Source organism: Lindgomyces ingoldianus, assembly GCF_010093535.1.
Source record: "Lindgomyces ingoldianus strain ATCC 200398 unplaced genomic scaffold BDR25scaffold_11, whole genome shotgun sequence".
Classification (NCBI taxonomy): Eukaryota; Fungi; Ascomycota; class Dothideomycetes; order Pleosporales; family Lindgomycetaceae; genus Lindgomyces; species Lindgomyces ingoldianus.
In genome coordinates this window covers 395,902-419,505 of record NW_022985172.1, presented here as the reverse complement: position 1 = coordinate 419,505, position 23,604 = coordinate 395,902, and the positions used below count along the sequence as shown (strand labels likewise).

Below are 23,604 nucleotides of genomic sequence, written 5' to 3'. Positions count from 1 at the left end.
AGAATCAACTGTTAGTTGATTATTCGAACCTTTTTGGTTGTATTGGTGGAGTGGTATAGAGCCTTGTCCTTATAGTTGTTGCGTGGTAAGGACGGAAGTTACATTTGTCTACGCCCTTATGGGACCCGTGGCCCATCTAAACTAGCATCTAGTTGGAGTTAAGGATGAAATAATTCATGAGATAATATTCAAAATGTATATACAGGATCAGAAGGTCGCCTTCATCTCCCACCCCTCGCAATGGATCCGTTTTCGATTCAATCGTCCGCGTCTCCCTTACCCTCAACTAACTTACTCTTCTCCGCAATCTTATAACTCAAACTCTGCAGCGAAGAAGCTTGGAGAATCTCAAATACAGGAACATCTGCCTTCATCTCCCGCCCCAGCCAGTTTCTTATCTCAACAGCAACTAGAGAGTCAACACCATACACGCTCGTCGGCGCCGAGGCATCCAACTCTTCCATTGGAATCATCAACGACTTGGAGAGCTTCGTCAGCACAGCCTCGAGCACAACAGCGGCACCTTCGGTCAAGGACGTCGACTCCTTCAAGCGCTGCGAAATGGAGGGTCCGGCATTTTTGTCAGACTCGACAACGCGAGCCCGCATTTTGTGGAGATGTGAAAACGATGGTTCGCGGAACCAATGTGGAATCTCGCCCTCGGAACGGTCGAAATGTGCTTGTGTGCCAACGCCGGTCACAATTTGAACTTGCTTGCCAGTCATCGCGATTTCGAGCATAGCGAGGAATTCAGCTTCTTCGATTTGAAGGAATCCCCAGCGTGCTAGGTTTCGTTCAGCAGCGCCTTGATTTTCGGCTACGTAGCCCACGGATCTAACCATGCCAAGATCAATCGTTGTGGCAGGAAGACCGCGAGCGACGCGGTAGTGGGCAAGGGCATCTTGGAATGCGTTGGCAGCGGCATAATTGCCCTGGGATGTGTCTCCGACCATGCCGGCTGCTGAAGCAAGCATCACAAAGAAGTCGAGGGGTTGCGAGAGAGTTGCTTGATGAAGGTTCCAAGTGCCGTGTACTTTCGGTCGAACGACCTTGTGGAAAACATCTAACGGCATATTATCAAAGATACGGTCCTACATTAGGTTAGACATTTAACGAACATAAAAGGGGACGGACACTCACTTCAAGATGCATAGCAGCTTGAATGACGCCTCGAATTGGAGGCATTGTCTCCCTGATCTTGGCAAGTCCCGTTTTCAATTCGTCCTCGTTGATGATGTCACAAGCAACAGGTTCGACGCGGACGCCAAGTTCCGAAAGCTCTTTGATGAGGGTCTGTGCAGCTTCGCTCCCTCCACCTGAGCGAGAGAGCATGATCAAGTTCTTCGCACCTCGAGTTTGCATCCAACGGGCCATGCTTCGGCCGAGGCCACCAAAGCCACCCACAATCAGATAGGAAGCATTGGCCTTGAATTGGAGGCCTTGATCAGGCCGTGGAACAACCTATCTAGGGTTAGGGTCTTCTAGATAATTGTAGAAGATGAACCTACTGGTACAATGTCGTCCGCCTTGGGCTCCAAAATGATCTTGCCCATATGCTTTCCAGCTTGCATGTATCGAAAAGCTTCTTCAATCTGAGAGAATGAGAATACCTTGATTGGGGACACCTCTCCGATATCTCCGTTGTGCAAGAGTTTCATCACCTATACCATATTAACACGAGAAGCAACCGTAGATATTTGCACATACCTCAGACAGAAGCTCTGCGCCAAGTGCTTTCCGATGGCGGAAGATTACAGTAAGATCAACAGAAGCAAAAACTACGTTTCGGATGAAGGGTGCCATGTCTAGTCGAGTATTATCTTCAATGTCCTTTTTACCAATCTCGACGAAACTGAGAAAGTTAGCATGTGTTGCTTCCTGAATAAGTCAGTTTACTAACCGGCCAAAGGTGGCAATGCATTTCCAGGTTGCCTTGAGAGCCTCTCCTGCAAGACAATTGAGCACGACGTCAACTCCCTTCCCTCCTGTCATACGTTTGATACCCTCGGCGAAGGAGAGATCTCGACTAGAAAATATGTGATCCTCAGGAATGTTATACGTCTTCATTATATGCTCCTTCTTTTCCTTTGTGCCAACAGTCACATATATTTCGGCGTCGAACAGCTTACAAAGCATGATTGCAGCCTGACCGACACCACCAGCAGCTGCGTGAATCAATACAGACTCGCCTTTAACAAGACGAGCCATGTATATTAATCCGTAGTAGGCAGTGCAGTAGACAATCGGCAAAGACGCAGCTACATGGTAAGGCATACTATCCGGGATGCGTTGGACGAGAGCAGCAGGGTTGTGCAAATAGTTGCAATAGGCTCCGAGAGTCCAAGTCGTGACACGATCGCCGATCTTGAGTCTTGTTACTTCAGTGCCAACCCTGGTCACAACTCCACTACACTCGCATCCCAAAAAGTCATCGACAAGTTGGCCCATGCTGACCATGATGTCGCGGAAGTTCAAGCCGGCAGCCTTCACTTCAATCTCAACATAATCTGGGGCAACAGACTGTGACGCAACATAGTCATCCTTGAATACAAGGGTATCAAGAAGTCCAGGCGTTTCGATTGCAAGAGTAAGGGGTCGTCCTGGCTGATAGAATGGCTGCGGCTCGGGGGCACGGCGGTCGGTATTAGTCTGGCCAGCGATCTGGCTGTTAAGACTAGCAGCTTCAACGCAGCGTTTGATGAATAGCAGACCATGTCTTTCTGAATATTCAAAATCGGTCGACTTTCTTTCCATGTACACACTTCTGAAGACCTTCATAAGAAGCGATACAGCTTGCGTCGGAGGAAGAGGGTTCTCCGCGGAATAATCGAACGAAACAAGTGGGAATCCTTCATGTTCTGCTCGGAGAGTTCTTGCCAACCCATGCATAAGGGCGAGATCTGGTCGAGCTGCCTCTTGGCAGGCGCCCTTAGTCAGCCAGAGCAGACCTGATGATTCATGAAGAATGCGCTTGAGAGTCCCAAAGTCTTGGGAGCTGATGTCGCGTAGCAGCGGCTGGTCGAGTTCGGCAAAGGAAACGATGACTTTGTTTGCGATCTCTAATTCCGCGAGGCCTGCAAAAGAACATGTCGACACATTTATTTGGTTAGCCGCTAGTTCTGTCTGCAATTCGTCAATTAAAGGTTGGCTTTGGAAAGTATTGCCACTGTGAACGAGAATGATAGACGAAGGACGTTCCTGAGGAGTTTCTCCAATAGGCAGGCTCTCGATAGCTTCAGTGATCATGAGTCGTCCAGTTTGGTCACGGGGATTCTGGTGGTCCGGTGTGCTGGACAACAGGGGTCCAAATCTAGTCTCTCGCAAGACTTCTGTCCATTTCTCTTCGGTCATAGTCGGACCCCATTGTCTATAACTCTCCTCCGATAACCACCACCCTGGCAGACATCCAAAGGGGAGGAAGACACGGTTGAGAACATGGGTGATCTCTAGTAGCAGTAGTTTGCCGCCTCTGAAGAAATCAGACATGTGCAGTCAGAAAGGAAGGTGTTAGATGGAACTCACGGCTTGAGGAGTTTTCGAGTATTCTCCAGGGTGTTTTTAATATCCTTGGTGGCGTGAAGGACATTGAATGCCATGATCACGTCGAACTGCTTTCCCTCGAAGCCTTGCTTGTCAGGATCAGTCTCGACATCTAACTTACGGAAGTCAATCAGGCCCTTCCACTCCTTAAATTTTTCCTCGGCCTTTTCGAAGAACCCGGAGGATATGTCGGTATAAGTGTATGACTTGAATCGCGGATAAGTGCCTTTACTGCCCCCGAGGGCCCCCAGGATTGGGACAGTAGCACCTCCCGTGCCAGCTCCAATCTCCAAGAATTCAAGATCAGGGTTTTTATTCGACATGAGAGTTATGTATCTAGCCAGCTGCGAATATGAGGTGGCTATGCCGAGGGAGTTCGCGTAGTAGTCGTAGAGTAAACCACCATCAAGCATCCTATTTAATCATTAGTTATGGTACAAGTCAATTAAGATTAGTGGCCTCACAGAGCTAGGGGATCAACTTCCTGTCGCAGTACTGAAGTAAGTCGGTTTCCCATTCGGCACAAAAGCTGACCCTCATGGTCAGTACCTTCAATACGTGCAATGAGTTGCTGCATCTTCTCTTGCACTTCAGGCTCATCAAACCGAAGCCAGTCCTCATTTTGATGCTCTACTTTGCCTTGTTTTACCAAGTCGTGTTGATGCTGCATGTACCGAAAGTACTTCTGGTGGTGTGAGGACATTGAATTCACTTCCTCATCCTTGATATTACGGATGACCTGCTCATAGAAATAATGTGCCACCATTTCAAGTTGAGCAATATATTCAGAAGGAGTGTCCTCAGCACCACCAGTGCAAAGGACCTGCTCCATCTGAGGCTTGTCCAGAAATTCGAGATCTGGTTCCCAAAGTGGGTCGAAGCATAGCTTCTTAGATTCGGACAGATCGTCATCGTCAGACCCTCCAGAGCTAGTCAGTGCGGTGCACTTGACACCCTCGATACGGAGGACGGGCTCAGGCGAATCCTCGTCAAAGACATGAACAGTGGCAGCAGCTTCGCGGAAACCAACAAATGCAGCTTTGGATAGTGCTCTGAATTTTTGCCCTGGCACGTTGGAAATCTTGCTGGAGACATAGAGCTCCTGTACAAAGGTTGGCATGTATGGCTCTTTGACGTTTGTCGCTACATCGATCAACGCGGGGAAAAGTATCTGAAGGAAAGTATCCATAGTGGCAGGATGCAGAAGATGATCGTGTTCGTACTGGTAGGGCATGACGCTCTTTGTGTCCGGGATCTGAAGCATGCCAAAGGCTTGGCCGGATCCATGAGATACTTCAATGAGATTCCGGAAAGTCGGCCCATAGTCGAGACCGGCTTTAGATAAATCCTCATAGACCGTATCAGGCGACGTTTTAGTAGTGCAAACACAAGCAGCAGTCTCGAGTTCTTGTTGGTACTTTTTCAACGCTTCTCGTTCCTCAGTCCCAGCGTCAACCTCGGATGTTGTATGAATATATTTCGTTGAGATCAAACCGCGACAATGTTCACTCCAACCATCTTCCCTCCAAGAAAAAAGCCTGAACTCATTCCACTTGTCCGACGACGATTTGGAACAGGTGTTGAAAGGTCGAAGAGAAAAGATGGTCTCGATGCCTGTTTCAGCTTGGGGGACTACCAAAGCTCGCGAGATGATGAGCTCCTGTATCGTGAAGCCGACGACTCTATCGACATCAGAAGGAAGAACCATTTGTCTCGCGGCTTCCAAAGCCATACAGATGTATCCTGCGCCGGGGTAGACGATCGATTCTTGAACTTGGTGGTCCCTGACCCAAGGTTGCTCACCAATACGAATGAAGTTTCTCCAACGAGGTTCAATGGGGTTCCAGTCAACCGTCGGGGCTCCGAGGAAGTCGTTTCTTGGGACCTTACGATGTAGATAATCCTCGCTTAGTCTTGACTCTGCCCAAAACTTCTTATTGTGGTTCCAAGGGTAAGATGGTAGATCAACCAGCACTTGGGGTTTCAGGTGCTCCTCACCAGGGAAGTTGACCTTCTCGATGTCCACAGGACAGCCCTTGGAGTGTAGCACAGCAGCGACTTCAAGGGCAGTTTCGCAAGCATCTTGACCGCGAACCAAGGCTGACTGGTACGCAATTCCCGATTTCTGGAGAGCAGGAACGACTAAAATCTGCTTAATAGGACCAGCAAGCGCGGAGTGAGGCCCTATTTCTACCAAGATATCTACGGTGGCTTTGTTTCGTAGTCTTTGGCTTCTACCAGACTTGGCCACAGTGCAGAGCGAGGCTAGACCATCCGCGAATCGAACAGGTGAGACCATATTTCGAACCCAGTAGGATGCATCGAATGACTCATAGCCCGCATCCATCCCGGTGACCGTAGATATCATCTCGACGGACCGTCGTTGGTCTGGGGGTCGGACCTCAAGACCAGCGAGTGTGTCCAGATATTGCTGAGAGACTAGTTGCATGTGATGAGAATGATAGGCGGCGTCGACCATCAACTTGCGGGTAAAGATCTTATCTTTATCAAGAGCATTTTTGATCTCATCAATGGCGCTTTCATCGCCCGAAATCGTGACATTAGACGGCGAATTGATACAAGCAACAACGGCTTTCCCAAAATTCGAATCGAGAGTCTTGACGCGTTCCTCTGCATCTTTAACTCCCAGGCCAGCCGCAAGCATTGCACCGGGTTCCTTAGAGATATCCTTAACTTGGGATGATAGAAGACCACGATAGTAGGATACTTTCATAGCGGACGTAAATGGTAAAGCACCACATGCGTATGCAGCAGCGATCTCACCACTTGAGTGACCAATGACTCGCTGTGGGGATACTCCCCAGCTCGCGTAGAGGTCAACCAAGGCGAGCTGAACGGCGGTGCAGAGAGGTTGGCTGATGAGTGCCTCGTTGACGCGAGAGTTCGCTTTGTCTTTGGTGAGTTCCTCGACCAACGACCAGGGTGCCCCAAATGAGGAGACCGCCTTATCTGCCTCATGAATACTTTCTGCAAAAATAGGGTATATCGAGATAAGTTCTCGGCCCATTCCCCACCACTGGGCCCCTTGACCGGTGAAGACAAACGCTATTCTAGGGGCTTGCTTGTCGGTTCGAATTGGCTTTTGTCGAGAAGACCTCAATTTCGTAACAAGATCATTGACTGACTTGGCAATAATGTGGCATTTTAATGGCAGCTGTGAACGACGCTGGAGCGTATATGCCAAATCATTCAAGAAAATTCCTTCATCGATCTCCTTACGTGTCTCAAGGGCGTTTGCATACGCCTGGGCGTTATTCTTCGCAACCCCCTCTTCATGGGTTGCCCACTTGAAAATGCGATAACGGTCTTTAGGAGGCACCCCGATGCTTGAAACTGGAGTATGATGCCCGCTGCCGTACCCATCGTCCGATCCGATACTAGATGAGCTTGATGAGGAGTCGATATAGGCGTTCCCATTGCTAATTGGTTCATCTTCGAGAAGTAACGGCTTTCGCGAAGTTCGGTGTGCAGCTTTAAGGCCTCTGCTTTTGAGATAGTGGTAGGCGTCATCAAGAATGACGTGAGCATTGGTTCCGCCAAATCCGAATGAGTTGATACTGGCTCGCCGAACGCCTCTCATCGGCCAGGGTATGAGCTCAGTAGGTACCTTGATCCGCCATCCTTCGAAATCAATGCGTTCATTGCCTTTCTCAAACCACAAGTTAGGAAGAATCACGCCTCTTTCCAGACTCAAAACAGTCTTGATGAAACTAGCCAGTCCACTAGCTCCCTCTAAATGACCGAGATTTGTTTTGACAGATCCGACATAAAGCTTGCCATGATCTCCCTCTTGACGATATTTTGCCAGTGTTGAACCAATAGCCCCGGCTTCCTAAAATAGAATTAGCTTAAGCGAAGCATGAATACAGCTGGAAATGTACTTACCAGGGGATCACCTGCTGGGGTTCCGGTGCCATGCGCCTCGAAGTAGCCGACGGCTGCAGGATCACATCCAGACTCGTTATAGGCCATTGTGATCAACTCTTCTTGCGCTTGTCGAGATGGCAACATGATCCCGGCTGTTCTTCCGTCCTGGTTGCAGAAAGTTCCACGAATAACGGCTCGGATGGTATCGTTATCTCTCACGGCGTCCTCAAGAGGCTTCAAAATGATCGCAGCGATGCCTTCCCCACGACTGTAGCCATTGCTTCGGTTGTCATAGGTGTAGCATTTGGAATCCGGACCCAGAAAGTGGACATTTGACATGGCGATCATGACGTCCGGGGAGAAGATGAGATTCGTCCCACCAACAATGGACATTTTGCTCTCACCATTCCGCAAACTTTGACATGCGAGGTGCAGAGCAACCAAACTGCTGCTACAGGCAGTGTCCACTGTCAAACTAGGTCCTTTCATATCAAAGAAATAACTAACACGATTCGAGAGAATAGCGGCACCATTCCCAGTCGATACATATACTGGGGCTGTTTCCGGGTCACGGGCAAGAAGCTCATTGTAGTCGCGAGAAAAGCAACCAACGTAACAGCTGGTATTGGACCCTGCAACATCTTCCATTGGAACGCCAGCGTTTTCCAAGGCTTCGTAGGCTGATTCCAACACCATCCGTTGCTGCGGATCCATGGCCTTAGCTTCCGCAGGGGAAACGGAAAAGAAAGGAGCATCAAAAGCTGCGATGTCATCTTTCACAAAATGTGCCTTTCGCACGTTAAAAGTACCATTCCGATCGGGGTCCGGATGATAGAAAGCGTCGATGTTGAACCGAGATTTTGGGATCTCCACAAGTCCAGATTTCCTACTCGAAAGCTTAGCTAGAATAACGAAATATAAAGGAGCATGTTGTCCTACTTCCGAGCGAGCATCTCCCAGAGAGCTTCTGGAGAGGTAGCATCTCCGGGAAACCTGCATGCCATACCAATGACAGCAATAGGCATGAGCTTGTCTCGCCCCAGGATTTGGGACATCTCAGGCTCATGGTACCAGCTAGACTCATTGGGAGTCTTGGAAGGAGACATGGTGGTTGCGACGTTGAGTCGAAAATACAATTATTGTACAAAAAGAGAGAGACGGGGATTTTGGTTGAGCTACATGAAAGCACTCAAGCCATCTTTAGAGAGACTTAAGAAGTTTTCCTTCTTGAAGATAGCTGTAAATATCGCCGGGCGGAGGGTTTACCTTGCCCATGAGCACTGATTGCATCCAGCTCCGTGGCTGGGGAGGCCAAACCGGTCCGGTGGGGTCTGAACGTGGCCATGTGGGCATACATACGCGCACGAGGTTGAGTCCCGACGATACTAGTTCATGCAGAGGTAGATGCCAACAGATGCGAACGCGACGAGAGGAGTGGTGCGGGTGGTTGACGAGGGGGTGAGGACGCATCTCACGCCACACTCCGTTTGTCGAATCTAGCTTAGTAGAGCTTGGCAGGGGCCTCCCTAAATGGCAACGCCCCATCATAGTGGATCTCTAACTCGCCTTCCACATCCCCAGTTCCACGGTTGGTTATCCTCGCGATGAAGCTTGTTAGAAGTCCTGGTCACGCCAGCCAGTTCAGAACCGTTGCGGCAGCCTAGCGCCAAGCCGGCGAGTTTTTATCCACATAGTGCCCCCCGACATGGGCCTCTTCCTGCGGGCCTTGCCTCATTCCTAATACAACCGTATGTATATAAAGCCAACAACTGATGGAGTAAGGGAACTAGGCCCGTGTTCTAGTCACGCCACATCTTCATTGTGCTACAACCACCATGGAAGACCAGCCTCTAACTATCCTCCTGGTAGTAGGAACAGGCGGATTTTCGCACGCCGGTGAGTACTAACCGCTCGTGTTGGAGATCGATATATCTGACTGCTGCTGGCGTAGTTCCGGTACTCGAATTAGGGCGAATTCTCCATGACCGGGGTTATCAGATCGAGTTTGCGACACACCAAACTCAGGAACAATGGGTAGAAACGCCATACTATTCCTTTGTTTCGGAGGTTCACGCCATGGGTCCACGGATGCCTGCCGATGTTGAGGATCGCCACTATTTTGAAATGCAAAATTCGGATATGAGGAAAGACTTCGGAGCCGTCTTCAAGCCAAAACACACAGTAGATGCGTTTTGGACATCAGATTATGCGTATCTAAAAGATACAATCATCCCCAAGTGCAACCCAGCATTCATCGTAGCGGACTTTTTCGTTGATGCAGTTAAAGATATCAATCACCAGCTTGGAATCCCCTTCTGCCATGTCTGGCCTCAGATGCCCTACGGCTTCTGCAGTGTACCCTACATCCCGGGTATTCCCGGATTCCAAGTTGACGCATTGAGCAGCGAACATGCATCTATTTGGACAAGGCTACGAGCTGAACTGAGACCCCTTCGGGCACTTCCGGCAATCCTGCGTTATCTGCGTTTTGTCAAAAACATGCGAAAGGCTTCAGGGGTGTTCTACGCGATCCCAATTTTCAACAAGCCTAGCTGGTTGATCCTAGTAAATTCATTTTGGGGCTTGGAGGTCCCCAAGGAATTACCACCCTTGGTTGCTGCAGTTGGTCCCATTCTTCCGGAACAGTATCCGCCGCTCGATGAGGCCTTCGGCGAGTTTCTAGCATCTCGGCCGAAGGTTGTTTATATTGCGTTTGGGTCACAGTAAGCGAGATATTTCGCGAAACAATTCAAACTGACGTAGATACAAGCATTCGAATCCTTCCACCGGAGCTCGCCAAGTTCATAGAAGCACTTTCTTTACTCTTACGCGAAGGTCTTATCGATGGTGTGATCTGGGCGGTTAACGCCCCGCAGCGGAAGCTATTCAACAGGGATGAACAGGTCCCAGGGGAAGATTTCAACGTGGGGACTATGTTGGACGGAAAGCATCGCGCCTGGATGTTCACACCTTTTGCTCCACAACGGGCTATATTGGAACATCCACATACAGTCCTCTTCATTAGCCATGGCGGAGGATCTTCTGCAAATGAAGCACTGTATCACGGAACTCCGCTGCTGGTCCTAGGCTTCTTCTTTGATCAACCGTTGAACGCCCTCCGTCTCACCGACGCTGGGGTTGCTTTGACACTCGATAAGGCTGGATTCACAACAGCAGAAATTGTTTCAAAAATACGGCAGATCCTTGAAGACAAACTCGGCTTGTTTGCGAAGGATGTCGCTCGTATGCAAAAAATCACTCAAGCCTCATCTCGAAAGAAACAACATGGTAAGTCAAATTCCCGCCAAATGCTGAATGAGAAAATAACAACGAATAGCCTGCGATCTGATCGAGGAAATGATGTGGGACCATCACTTCAGCGTCGAGCCATCCCCCACGGAAAACGGCCCCAAGCGACGCAGACCCATGCATTTTCAAACTGCTGACATGCGGATGTCCGCGTGGAAAGCTAGGAACTGGGACCTTGCAGCTGTTAGCCTTGTGGGCTCCTGCATAGTGGTCGGCGTCGGGGTTGCAGTTAGCATGGGGGCTTGGGCTCGCAGGGTTCCCTCTCTGCCAACCAGTTGGTACCTTAAATCCTAGGAACACCAACAGTGCCTCGTGCGCCGGGATGTTGAAAAGATTAGCGAATAGGGCGGATATCTAGAGTTAATCCTTCAGTAGCTGGAATTCACCCCTTAGCTTGTTCCGCTGTCTTTGGGTGAATCCCTGAGTCTAGGCAATTCATCGGATAGCTTCGTCCTTTGCATGCAACTGCCCTGTCCAGAGCTCACATCGTCTTCCCCTCCTCCAAATTCCAGGATAGTTCAGTAGACATTCAACATGCGTTATCTCTGTCTCCATGGCATGGGCACAAATGCCAACATCTTCGATTTTCAAACAGGTACTCCTGCTGTGAATAGATCTTCCTTACAACCATATCTAATGTCCATTGTAGGACCCCTCCGCCACGCTCTTGGTACCCACGATGAATACCAGTTTTACGAGGGCGATCACGACATTGAGCCTGCCCCTGGCATATCCAACCTGTTCCCACATGAAGCAACAAAAGCATGGTACGCTCCATCTCTAGGCTCCCACACCCATTCCGAAGCCAAAGAGTTTATCCGTGAGATCATCGAAACGGAGGGTCCATTCGATGCATGCATCGGATTCTCCCAAGGTGCGGCTCTGCTCGCAAGTGTGATCTTAGATCATCAAGAAGAAAATCCGTTTGGCGAGGGGCTATTCAAATTCGCGGTCTTCATCTGCGGGAGTAGTGGTTTGAGTGTTTCCACAACCACCTCGGGGGCTTCGACGCCATTGCGTTCGGGTGCAAATTCCCCCTTTTCGCAATCCGCGACTTCTCTGACGTCTGATGATGGGGAGTGGAGCAAGATTGATCCTGTGCAGCTCAAGCTAGACGGGAAGAGGATTCGCATCCCGACAGCTCATATTTACGGTTCAAAAGATGATGCATATGATGAGAGCCTACGGTTGCGGGATATGTGTGAGGAGAGCGGAGGTCGGAGGGTTGAGTTCGATCACAGGGGAGGGCATGAGATTCCGAGGGATCGGAAGACGACTATGGAAATGATGAGGGTGGTGCAGAGGGTTATTGGGAAGGTCATGGCGAGTTGCTAAGTCGTTGGAAATCCTTATATAGATTAGATCATACTGTGTGGCATATTGTCAACGCTCATGTTTGTAACTCTCCAATGTCTATGATTTACTATGATCCCAGATTCACAGCAATGATTCTACCTACTATCTCACGCTATTCCACTGCCTCTAGGCTCAGCCATCTGCAACTCACTCCCATCCATTCTACCGCATTTTTCTCCCTCGTGGTCATTTCTGGACCCATTACTTACTTCCTTTCCATCCGCATCATCTTTTGACTCCCCAAGTGTATCCTCCCCTTCTCCATTCCGCTCATTCTCTCCCTCGGCCTCTTCTCCGTCCTCCTCACTCTCATCACCCTTCCTCAAACCCCTCCGAATTAACCCTGCGAGCACCAAACCAGACGTTACCACTCCCAAACCCGCAAACCCACTCAGTGCCTGAAACTGATGGTTATAAGTCTCTGCATACGCGCCCACAACCTGCAATCTCAAGTCCGCAGGAAGCCCTTTCAATATAGCTACAGATTGGTGCAAAGCCGCTATCTGCGTCTCTGATAAGAATCTAGGCAAGGAGTCGGAGAGGTCCGCGTTCTGGACGGATGCGCAGATCGCAAGACCAATGCAGCCACCCAAAGTGCGGGCCATATTCATAGCACCCATTATAGATGCTTTTTTTATTCGTTAGCGGGGGATACTGAGAGGGTAGAGGATGATGTAGGTTGACTTACCAACATCTTTATCTTCCACCTCAACCTTCAAGAGATACATTAGAGGCGGCATAAATAGCCCGACCCCAACACCAAGAAGTGCCTGGTATCCAAATTGCGCATTGGAGATTTTGGTCCCAGTGGGAAGGCTGCCGAGAAGCGCCATCGCGATGACAGTGAAGATGCCACCAATGAATGTAAGATATCCGGATGTGGATCCCTTTTTACCGACTGCCGCACCAGCAAGGAGCGCGAAAGTGGGCGAGACTAGAGTGAAAGGTAGAAGCAAGACTCCTGCGCGAGAGGCCGACACGCCGTTGACAGCTTGGAAACGCTGTGGGATAGTAATGATAGAGCCATAGAAGGAAAATCCGAGCGCAAACATGGATCTAGAGATATCAGTATGCGGAATAAGCGGAATCATAGAGATGTTAGAAATACAGGATCATCATCGTCACTACTAAACTCCTGAAAGCGTTTACCGGGAATATTGTCTCTTTCTTATCCCGTCGTGATTCCCACCATTGGTGAAGAGCGAAAAGAACGATACCACATGATCCGACTGCCAGTGTCCCGATAATCGTGCCACTGCTCCATGGATATTTTGAACCTCCTTGTTGTAAGGCAAAGACGAATGGGATTGCCCAGGCTATGCATATTACAGAGCCGATATAATCCACTCGTTTCAGGCGCTCAGTGTCCCATATTCGTTCCTGGGAGGGTGGCATGGCATACAAGAGGAGGGCTATTGCGACGCTGACACCCGGTGCACTTCACTTTTCATCAGTATTGGGGATTCCTTAATTGTATGAGTAGACTTACTTCAGCCAAAATATCCATCGCCAAGTCGTATTAACAACGATGACTCCACCAAGTATTGGGCCCAACAAGCTCGCCAAAGCGAAAACAGAACTTAAAACACCGCTGTATAGTCCAAGTTGATTCATCGGCACAATCTTCGCAAGAACCACAAACACCAACGAGTAGAGACCAGAGCCTCCGATTCCTTGCAGCGCGCGAAAGATGATCAATTGCTCCATCGTTTGCGATACAGCGCATGCGACCGAGAAGACGCCAAACATGACATTGGCTAAAATGAGTAACACTTTAGTGCCAAAGGTATCACTGAGTTTCGACCATACGAGAATAAATGCTGAGCCTTTGTCAGAAAGCCTCCTGCAGAATATCCTACGTTATGAATTGGGGCCCTACAATTATAGGTCAAGAGATAAGCTACTACTATCCACCCTGCATCTTTCAAAGAATGGAGGCTGCTGGAAATACTCAGCAAAGCTGTTGATACGATACTTGTCTCTAAGGCTGAGAGAAAGAGGCTGATCCAAAGCCCAAAAACGGTAACATTCAGGCGGAGGGAACCGAGGTGAGAGCCCGGCTCTGGGCGGCCAGTGGCGTCAGACATTCTGGGGAAAATCGAGTTGAGTTGCAACGGTCGAAAGGGGTGGCGGGATTCGAGCCCGTAGCCAGCGAGAGATATCGATGATCAACAGTTCCAAGCAAATGCGGCGAAAGTGGGTTCTTCATGTTCTCGTCTGTGCGCATGGCGTGAGTCCGAGAGACCCTCCTAAAATAACTTGCCGAAAAAACCCACCGAGATTGAGTAGCGGACCCAGAGGGCCTGCCCTGGTAAGCTTGTCAAGCTGGTGCCATTCTCCAGTCTACAAGGCTGACAATCGTCCTATATTGATTTCGTGCATACAGTATACAAAGCTGCAATTAGGGTCAAGAATGCAATGTAATCTCGACAAAAACTTATTCCTCTTCGTTAAACACATCGTCATATACAATCTTCATGTCGATTCCACATTCAGAAAGCACCGCTGCGTCTGAGGACAGCCATGAAAAGCCACTACGAGTGGTCATCATTGGTGGAGGCATCGGCGGGCTCGCCTTAGCACAGCTCCTTCGAGGCGACGATAAATTCCAGGTAACCCTTTACGAGCGAGGGGAGTTGGAGGGAGGTCAAAGTCAGCTGGCTGGCTTTCGAATCATGGTCGCATTGGAAATGCTGACAGCCCTGAGGGATCGTTTACCCAAAGATGTTCTGCCCTTGCTGGAAGAGTCAATTGGAGTGCAACCTTCTAGTGGCCAGAGCCTCTGCATGTTCAACGAGAAGGGCAAGATCACGATGAAATATACCACTCCCGATTTCAGGGCTGCTCGTTCTGTTTCGCGCTGGAAGCTGCGGAAAGCGCTACTCGTCGGATCTGAGTCCTTTGTCAAGTTTGGGAAAGAATTCGAGTCATATAAGAGCACCACCAACGGCGTTACTGTGATCTTTAAAGACGGGGAAAGAGTTGAATGTGATCTGCTAGTTGGAGCCGATGGCGCTGGATCCAAGGTAAGAAAACAGTTGCTTCCAAAGGCATCGAGGAGTGATACCAAAGTCACCGTCATCTATTTCAAGATGCCACTCACGTACGTATTCAACTGGGCTACCCACATATGATACTCTGGTGTAACATCATCTAGGCCGGAGACGGAATGTATGATGCCATACGGATCAGGATGCTTGGTAAGAAAGCCACCAATTCAGAAATCAGCTGTGCTGACAATGTAGATTATGGCCCCTCGGCGCTCCATGATTGTTTCGTCGTGGAAAAACCCAAAAAAACACTACGGTCCTGATGACCTCAAGAAGATCGACGGCGATGAGTCATTTCTTATGTGCGGCCTTGGTTGCTATACCAATGAGTTCGTGAACCAAACCAAACACCCAGATGATATGACTCCCGAAGAGCTGAAAGATGAGTGTCTGGCGCGGACTCAGCACTGGCATCCCTTGTTTCGATCACTCATAGCCAAAACAATCCCAGAATCCGTTTTCGTTTCGCACATCAAGACCCAAGACAGGATTTCTCCTTGGAAGTCGTCAAATGTTACTCTTCTTGGTGATGCTGCTCATAGGTACGTTTACATCGGCTTCATCTGGATATCCATCAGAGGTAGGTAGATTAGCAGATACGAGGACAAAGTTAACACAGCACGGCTAGCATGACCCCTTACCTTGGAAAGGGGGCAACATCGGCACTATTCGACGCACTCCAGCTCGCAAACATTTTGAAATCAGATAGCAACCCGCCGCTCTCGGCCAAGCTCGCCAGATACGAAGGAAATATGCTCAAGCAGGGCTTCTCAGTCGCAGATAAGAGTATGAGTGTCCACAAACTCGTCTTTAATATGGGCAAAAATCGGATGATGGCCAAGTGCCGAGACCGCTTTCTGTCATCGTTGGATGTAGTGGTGGGTGAGAAGGAGCCAAAGGGAAAGCCATTTCCAGGCAAGTAAAGTGGTGACCGAACAGCACGAAAGCAGCTGACAAGTTTTGACTAGTGAAGTATGCTGAGACTTGAGAGGCTGGGGATGTGTGGACCGGTGGTCTGGAGGAAGACGACACCTCGCCCCGCACTAGGCCCAGAAGGGCTTGGGAGAAACCGAGCACGTGACTCGCCATCTCATTTTTTAAATTGTTGTCTAGCTGCCCCGAGTGGGCTGTCTTACTCCTGTACATAATAATTAGGCAGAACATTAATCCAACTTAGCCGGAAAGCAATCGTGTTGGTTGCCAAGCATATGTATGCTCGCTTATCGCAGCACAACCATCACCATCAACCTCATAGCACCGCCCTGCTCGAGCGTTCGCTTACTGCACTTCGCACAATGTGACCCAATGCGTGTACTGAGTCTTCTACCAGCCACAATGAGGTGTCCCTTAGTGAAACTCGAGAGCCGTTACCCATGACACAAGCTTCGATAGCGCGACTGAAGAACTGGGCTCGCGCTGGCTCCAACGCTGTGGCTTGCAGGTATCAAGCCCTCCTGGACCCTGGCGGAAGGAACCTTTCCTCCAGCCGATCCCGGTAGTTGGGATGAGAGATCCTGGGGCTAGCCGTTGAGGAGAAGCCTTCGCGCGTCGCTCGTGAGATGTTACTGATGACAACGCCTCAAATCCCTCAACTCGATCTTATCAGCCGGCCTTTCCCTGAATGGTGTGCAGACAATGGCGTGATGTGCGGCAAGGACCTCCCAAATCTATCGAGCATTTCCCGACTCCGAAGCACATAATCTGCGCACTGACTCTACGGTGTTGGCCCTTACATCCTCTAAATCTATAACGGGCAACCTCAACAAAATCCATCACAAATAAATGGCTAGCATGAACCAACCAGAAATCCGCCCAAGATTCCTTCCCACAATTTCCGAGCTTTAGACCTTGGGAGAATATCTGAATCCCTAAACACGTGACATGTGTGGGTCTCGAGCCCAAGGGCTGGTTCCGTACAGCCGCTCCTCTTCCATTGTTGGCCTGAGCTAACCTTGTCCCATGGTCCCGCGTATTAGCGGGTCTGTGCAAGTTGCTGATGACGGAGGCCTCCACAAGGCTTCAAACGGTGGGCCGACCCTCAAATTAAGCACTCTGGTAGCATCCGATGGTATTGATCGAAATGCCGAGAAAGGAACGGCATTGACAGGCTTTCAATGGATTGTTGACATTTTAAAAATTAGCTTTGCACTTTCTGGGTTATGATACGAGCCTTTCTGGGATTCCTAACACAATCGCTGCTTAAAACTTCGTACATGCCAAGCCCTTATTCGCTCAATCACATCATCGTACGGACATGAGAAGGTCGCAATGTGCCTGAAGCTCGAAGCGTAATCCTTCATTGTTGGGACCAAACTGTGGGGTCCAGGTGCGAATATTCATATATCCCTTCCACCGGGGTTCACGCCGCACCACGTTGTTTCCATCTAATCAAGTCAATCTTGATCTCAATATCTCGGAGTTCAGTAGCATGGCAACAGAATCCTCGGCCTTGGCTCGCCGGCTTGCATGTGATCGATGCCATCTCAAGAAAACGAGGTGCTTGAGGCCAACAGGGCAGGGTCGATGTCACAGGTGTCTTCAACAAAACCTGCACTGTACCTTCAGTCCTCCAGCCAAAACAGGAAGGCCTCCGGGAACCAAGAGCTCCTCATGGAACACTCAGCAGCCAAGCCCTAAGTACAGGAACTCGCCGCCATCGTTTGATCTGGAGGGGACTGGCCATAGCTCCACGGATCGGACTGAGTACGATCCCCCCAACTGCCGGCAAGATCACGGCGAAGTCGGTCCCGAGGCTGTGCCTTGCTTCCCCTCAGAACAGTATGGAGTCGGCAATATCAACTACGCCGTTGAAGCTGGGTCCATGGAATATAATCGATCGCCAGATCTCAACCATATTCTCCTCAATATTCCGCCCGACGCAGCTTGGACCGCCTTGCCTCCATTGCATACCGACCTAATGCAACATGAGGATGTTGCTGCTTATCCATCGCCTGCATTCAACAGCTCACAGTCCAGCCCTACGGCCGCCTGGCACAGTCGTTCCCCGCCAAAATCATCCCCAGCTTTGGCCGAGCTCAATGTAAGCGACACACTACGGGAGCTATCTGATATCCAGCATGAGCTATGCGCAGCCATCAACTCCTTCCATTTGAAAGGGACCTCCCATACACTTCCCGTGTTCCTCTCCGCAAGCGAGAGAATGGTAACGCAGATCTGGCCGCACTTCAACAGCAATCCGCAAACAGCTACCTTTTTCGATAATGCATCACTCTTAGTCCTGCTGTCCGTCCTCGCAAGAGCAATCGACGCTTACACTTTAATCTGCCCCGAATCGATCAGTCGGCCGAGCAGCTTTGACAACAACGCAATGTCCTCAGACTATGATCACCAAAGGCAGAGATCTCAAGATAGTCTCTCTCCCATGTTGGACGCAACGACGATAGAAATCCAAATAGGATGCTTTTCCCCGTCTGAGCGTCTCGGCAGCTGGATTCTTATCAATACCCTTTTCTACAACCTCTGCAAACTTCACCAGCTCCTACACAATATGAGGAATCAGCTTCACTCGATCGGTTCTACCTCCCCTTGCATCATTGCCGTTTTAGACGAGCAGCTCGAGAGGTTGCGATTGACAAGAGGGAAAATGCAGGAACGTATAGGAATATTCTTCGACGATACCAAATAGACTTAGATTTTTTTTATATCCCCAACCTGTACATCCGACACACGACACTCATTCAAATCCATGTTGTTCCAATCCATGACAGGGAAATCGGTTGCAAAGCTGCGCTGATGAGGCTGGCAAAAAAGAGCGCCATATTTCAGCACTAAAAAAAATATCTCAACCTGAATCCTCTGGACCTGATAGCTGGGCGAAAGGGCCGGCAGGAAATATCACTAGCGCCTCATTCTTCGCCGTTCATATTCGCCTAGCCTATCCCGCGCTTCTGCACCTCTCTTCCACTCTACCCATGTACCCGCACATCTTATCTCCACGAAATAACTTGTTTTATCCGTCAAATCCATAAACTCGATATTTCTGGTGCCCTAATCCTCTGCCTCCCCTCCGCTTACGTCTTGTCTTTCCCATGATTCTCTAACCCGCTCAAAGTATAAAATGAAGCAAGGACCAGAATTGGCAGAGTCCACAACACAATCAACGAGATCTCCGTATGCTCGCAAAACAGCGGGCCACGAAATGATTGAGGTTCATCAAATTCGCAATGCCTAGTATGAGAAACAGCATAAATTCAAGGTCGTTTTCTTCGTGATTCCGAGAACGTTGGACAAGAGTATGCTGATCAAGATAAACCATGCTGTAGAGTAAGATCCGATCATGAAGAAGTACGCAATGAGTTGGCCGTATTTCTTAAAGGGTGTGACGCTTCCGAAACCGGTGTAAAACGAGACCCAGAAAGCGACAAGATCCTGCGGCAATCGCAGAACCCGGATGAGCCTAGCGGAAGGGATTTGGGAGGAGAGCACCAAGACTACGTAGATACAGGTCTCTCTTTTAGTTGGGATTAAGTTATGGTGGCGTGAGAGAGTTGCTTACTCTGATAACTAGGAGTGATTCGACGGCTTGGTAGCGATTTTTCTGCTTGACCCAGATCCTTGGTGGTTTTCTCTCAGCCGCTCTACACCCTCTCCTCCTCAATGAAGAACCACGCTTCAACTGCCGACGGCGCGATGAAAAACCACATGTAAATTCCGTAAGACATAGACGCTAAGCCCGCAACTAATGGAGGAATCTTCCAGCTCGAACTCACAGACTCATGTTCCGACTGGTCGTCAACGCATCCAAAGCGATAAGCCCTTCCGACTATGGTCGCCAAATCCGTGCAGGAAGACCAGAATGATTCGATCAAGATGAAGCCGTTGTTGATGTGTTTCAAGTCCACTGAGAAATTTGCGCGCCACCATTACCCCTGCGAAGTTCTCGCATGTGCACATACCGGACAGAACCACATCCTAGGCCACCACACAGTCTTCGATCCATTTAAAAGGTGGAAATGCCTGAAATGCACAATTGTGGATTAGGGCCACGATGATGCATCCCGCGTAGTAGATAGAGCCCAACTGCACAGCGATGAACAGAGGCCACTATCTTTCTGCCAGCCCATCACGCTAGCATGCGACAGCCTACTCTCCATCGAAAGACTAATTGCGGCAGGACAAGATAACCCACCTATAGCTCTACTATTAGTGCCATTAGCGGACCTCTTAAAGCACTGCAGAGGTAGCAATTAGCGAACTTTTAGACCACTCTGTTTATCTTACTAGGGATAATTAATTATCTAATACATATAGACCTTAATCCTGCTTCTCTAGAGACCTATTATCTTAGCTGTTTTAACTAGATTACGGCGTACTTTAATTAAATTGTACTACTTGTACAGATCAGGTAAGCTGTAATAGTTCCGATACGTACACCTACCTGTCGCCCTCCCTTCCATACGAACGTACACAAAATTTCACCCGTATAGACATCAAAATCACCCAATTGTACAGTACTACACCTCGTTGATCGGAATTGCGGGGCATGGCTAGACTTGGGGGGAATATCAAGACCAATTGCAACGAAACCACAGCTCAAGATACTAGACTTGAGAAGGTCTTCAGTTCGCGGACTTAGAGAAACAGCATGACTGTCCCGGAGCAAGAACTAAGTCTAAAACACCTTTCCCCATCCACCAAACTTACACCACCCAGTACGTCTACTACAACGCCGGCGGCGCTCGTGGCTCTCGCCCCATCATTCGAAGTGCTGCGGCCAAATAAACTTTCTCCTCCATCCCCATCTCCAATGTCTCTAGCCTCTTCTTTTCCAACCCTTCAGACCAGAAGAACGCCACCGACGAGTTCGGCAAAACCTGTCGACAAGTTGGATTCTTCTACACAGAGAACCCCGACATCCCCCGCCAGTGTAATCTCAGAGACTTTTGATGCCGTGAAGAAGTCCTTCGCGATGCTGATTGAGGATAAGATAGAGGTTCATTTGCATAGGAGCAAAGTTCTGAGGAGTTACGAACCGCTGTATGAGACGAAGATGGAGGGCACGGGACAAGGAGGTATGGTAGAATTTTCAAATCTACAGTACATAGAGTCTTGAGTTGGAGTGGCGAGGAGCGGTATTCGGTGACGATTTCCTTTAGCTCGAATCGGGAGGTGATTTTAGTGGTGATGCCGACATGGACGGGGAAGGAGGACGGCGAGGGGGTAGAGGATGTTATTACGGGAGAGTGTTTTAGGGAGAAGTTGAGGGCCGCTAGGTGGCAGCATCCGAGCAATATGGGGAAGCCCCCGCCAAAGGTGCAGGATGTGGCTATGAATGATGTTATCACTGTGGCTTGAGCTATGATACATCTTCATTCGATCCCTTCGCGGTACTTTTTTTTTTTACCCTTGCTAGCTTTGCAACTATTCCATGCTACTAGGAACAAAATTGTGATATTATTGTGTCCAAGGCTTCGCCGCCCGCTGCCCCAGCCAGCCTACGCCCGGGCCAATGTTGGACCCCTGACATCTGTGGATGTTTTCTCCAGACATCAGCACCGCGTAAAATAGCTGTCCCGCACACCACATGTAGATCTGCGGTGTAGGTACCATTTCCGGACCGCTTGATACCCGGCGATAGGCGAAGGCGTTTGCTGAAGAGCTTGTTTACAAGAAGCAAATACAGCGTCGACCTCTGCGCTGGGCTAATCACCTCGGAATCCTCGAAATATGATTCAGAGCTACAGAGGTTTGATTTGGTAGTTTGTATTACCATCGACATCGTTCTCGAGCCACCGTTCGTCATCGAGGTCTCCAGATTTCCGTGTACGAGGATCACCAGACATTATTTTGAGACACAATAATTTTCCAGAGAGGCACCCGGCTTAACTGTTGCGGCCAGCTATCTAGCCTTTACTAACTACCACATCTTCCAGAGCATCTAAGGCTTCAACTAAACTCCACTCACCAAACCCCAGTAGATTCTCCCTCCAGAAACCACCCCAAGAAGTGAGCCGAGTAAATTCCAACTATTTGTTAGGTGGAAGATTATCGAACTTGACACCGTACGGACACTCGACCCTGATGCGAACCTTCTGACCAAATTTCTGCTGATCATTACCACCGAAGAAGAAATTCAGACCGTCACATTCTCCTTGCCCAGGTGGTGGACACCACGTATTCGGATTCGCATACCAGAGAAAGCCATGGTCATACTGAAGTGGCTGAAAAAGGTCACCATACGCATCGTGAAGGCCGAGGTAAATTTTGCCAGACTCATCGGTATGAAAGAGCCACCTAGAAAGAACAGCGTCAGGATCCTAATTACCGATGATTGGTAAGGAGAGAGTGCTTACTTGTCAATGTTGAAAAGACGGGGAGGATTCTCTGACCATGCAAGAGCACCAACTAACGCAAGCATTCCAGCCCCGGCGCCGGGAACCTCGAAAGCGGAATCGACGACGTATCCAAGATTACGGCTTTCGTTTGATTGCACCGGCTGGATGATGCGGTAGGTGTTGTTGTGGCCTGTGGCGTTCACGTACCATTCAAGAGGAATTTGCTCGACGGCGTCACGCTTGCGCAACCAAACACCGACATCGCGAGAAGTGCCGTTCTGGCGGAGTGGTTGGTTGTCCCACGGGTTTGGCTTCGACTTGTCATCGCTAGGAGCTTGTTAGTAAGTGGGGATGAAGGAAATGGAAAAGGGGGGATGCCGCAGAAGAGGGACATACAAGTCTGTTTTGAGGATGCATCCGTTGCCTTGGCTTGGCGCCGGATCAGCAGGTTTGATGTTGACAGGGCTGACATGGACGACAACGGCCGTGGCCAGTATCAACACAAGAGAAGGAAGCCTAGAGAAGAGCATTATCGTACGGTTCGACAAGAGACCTTGTCCAATTTCAGGGGTTGACAATGAGAAGGTGGAGGTGAGAGGGCCTTTTCATGCATTGAAACTTTCCTCAAAGCTACTTCAGCTTTAGAAATCTCTGAACCACGTGGAAGCGCTCGGCATAGAGCGTAGAAGAGCCTCCAGTAGCCGGTAGCATTCTCGACAATTTTAGATAGCGGTGTACAGCTTACCTAGACTATCACTGTCCGGCTCCCTCCTACCACGGGCCGACGCAACGTCATCAGTATTTTAGGGTGTTTAGGGTCATATTTACAACGTTGTTGCATATATTTTGTATTATCTATTTTGTCATTAACTTTGTGCAATATAGGAAATTTAGGCCTTGGCAGGCGGTTGCGATCGATGGGAATGATTAGTATTAAGCCTTATTTAAAAGAATGCCATTCAACCCGCGAGTTCTAGTTCCGTAGTCAAGATGCCCCCCCCCCCCCCCCCCCCCCTTCTGTGAGAAATAGTTTTATAGCTCGGGTGTAGTTGATGGAGTGAAATCAGGTGCAAATGATTCACTTCAAGGGCGTGTGGAATGCCTCGAACCTGCCGCTTGTGCAGAGACCTTTCTGAAGCATCTGAAATCGAATGAAAAAAAATATT

At 49.4% G+C, this 23,604-nt stretch overlaps 7 protein-coding genes across 7 annotated transcripts; 4 read left to right on the top strand and 3 right to left on the bottom strand.

Moving 5' to 3' along the window:
- Positions 1–116: 116 nt before the first annotated feature.
- Positions 117–8,847, bottom strand: BDR25DRAFT_341828 (uncharacterized protein; the record flags this gene model as incomplete). The annotated part of the gene is made up of 10 exons (XM_033693646.1): positions 8,368–8,847; positions 7,447–8,314; positions 4,005–7,393; positions 3,523–3,954; positions 1,901–3,469; positions 1,708–1,852; positions 1,509–1,661; positions 1,141–1,461; positions 296–1,091; positions 117–136 (listed from the first exon to the last, which is right to left on the bottom strand). The coding sequence occupies exons 1-10, from the start codon at positions 8,532–8,534 to the stop codon at positions 117–119; spliced, it is 7,860 nt and encodes a 2,619-aa protein (XP_033549240.1). The 5' UTR covers positions 8,535–8,847.
- Positions 8,848–9,263: 416 nt separating this feature from the next.
- BDR25DRAFT_220226 (UDP-glucosyl transferase family protein) lies at positions 9,264–11,031 on the top strand (the record flags this gene model as incomplete). The annotated part of the gene is made up of 4 exons (XM_033684994.1): positions 9,264–9,324; positions 9,380–10,151; positions 10,199–10,716; positions 10,766–11,031. 4 exons carry the CDS (start codon positions 9,264–9,266, stop codon positions 11,029–11,031), a joined length of 1,617 nt encoding a protein of 538 aa, XP_033549239.1.
- A 120-nt stretch (positions 11,032–11,151) lies between these two features.
- BDR25DRAFT_14043 (uncharacterized protein) lies at positions 11,152–12,136 on the top strand. The gene is made up of 2 exons (XM_033683887.1): positions 11,152–11,332; positions 11,387–12,136. The coding sequence occupies exons 1-2, from the start codon at positions 11,272–11,274 to the stop codon at positions 12,070–12,072; spliced, it is 747 nt and encodes a 248-aa protein (XP_033549238.1). The 5' UTR covers positions 11,152–11,271; the 3' UTR covers positions 12,073–12,136.
- Positions 12,137–12,160: 24 nt separating this feature from the next.
- Positions 12,161–14,246, bottom strand: BDR25DRAFT_258730 (putative MFS multidrug transporter). Its single transcript, XM_033686548.1, has 5 exons — positions 13,973–14,246; positions 13,583–13,913; positions 13,202–13,531; positions 12,782–13,149; positions 12,161–12,721 (listed from the first exon to the last, which is right to left on the bottom strand). The coding sequence occupies exons 1-5, from the start codon at positions 14,178–14,180 to the stop codon at positions 12,201–12,203; spliced, it is 1,758 nt and encodes a 585-aa protein (XP_033549237.1). The 5' UTR covers positions 14,181–14,246; the 3' UTR covers positions 12,161–12,200.
- Positions 14,247–14,570: 324 nt separating this feature from the next.
- On the top strand, positions 14,571–16,066 carry BDR25DRAFT_312942 (FAD/NAD(P)-binding domain-containing protein; the record flags this gene model as incomplete). Its single annotated transcript, XM_033691342.1, has 4 exons — positions 14,571–15,196; positions 15,251–15,293; positions 15,339–15,685; positions 15,763–16,066. 4 exons carry the CDS (start codon positions 14,571–14,573, stop codon positions 16,064–16,066), a joined length of 1,320 nt encoding a protein of 439 aa, XP_033549236.1.
- Positions 16,067–17,439: 1,373 nt separating this feature from the next.
- On the top strand, positions 17,440–18,982 carry BDR25DRAFT_14029 (uncharacterized protein). The gene has a single exon (XM_033683886.1). The coding sequence runs from the start codon at positions 17,572–17,574 to the stop codon at positions 18,787–18,789; it is 1,218 nt and encodes a 405-aa protein (XP_033549235.1). The 5' UTR covers positions 17,440–17,571; the 3' UTR covers positions 18,790–18,982.
- Positions 18,838–23,234, bottom strand: BDR25DRAFT_353421 (uncharacterized protein; the record flags this gene model as incomplete). The annotated part of the gene is made up of 24 exons (XM_033695164.1): positions 18,838–18,902; positions 18,951–19,014; positions 19,074–19,143; positions 19,179–19,270; positions 19,300–19,420; positions 19,453–19,594; positions 19,660–19,717; positions 19,748–19,868; positions 19,901–19,926; positions 19,956–20,042; positions 20,085–20,207; positions 20,542–20,752; positions 20,785–20,926; positions 20,960–21,065; positions 21,137–21,470; positions 21,546–21,598; positions 21,652–21,805; positions 21,846–21,984; positions 22,065–22,129; positions 22,158–22,397; positions 22,457–22,765; positions 22,835–22,991; positions 23,015–23,150; positions 23,196–23,234. The coding sequence occupies 24 exons, from the start codon at positions 23,232–23,234 to the stop codon at positions 18,838–18,840; spliced, it is 3,054 nt and encodes a 1,017-aa protein (XP_033549234.1).
- Between the last annotated feature and the right edge of the window lie 370 nt (positions 23,235–23,604).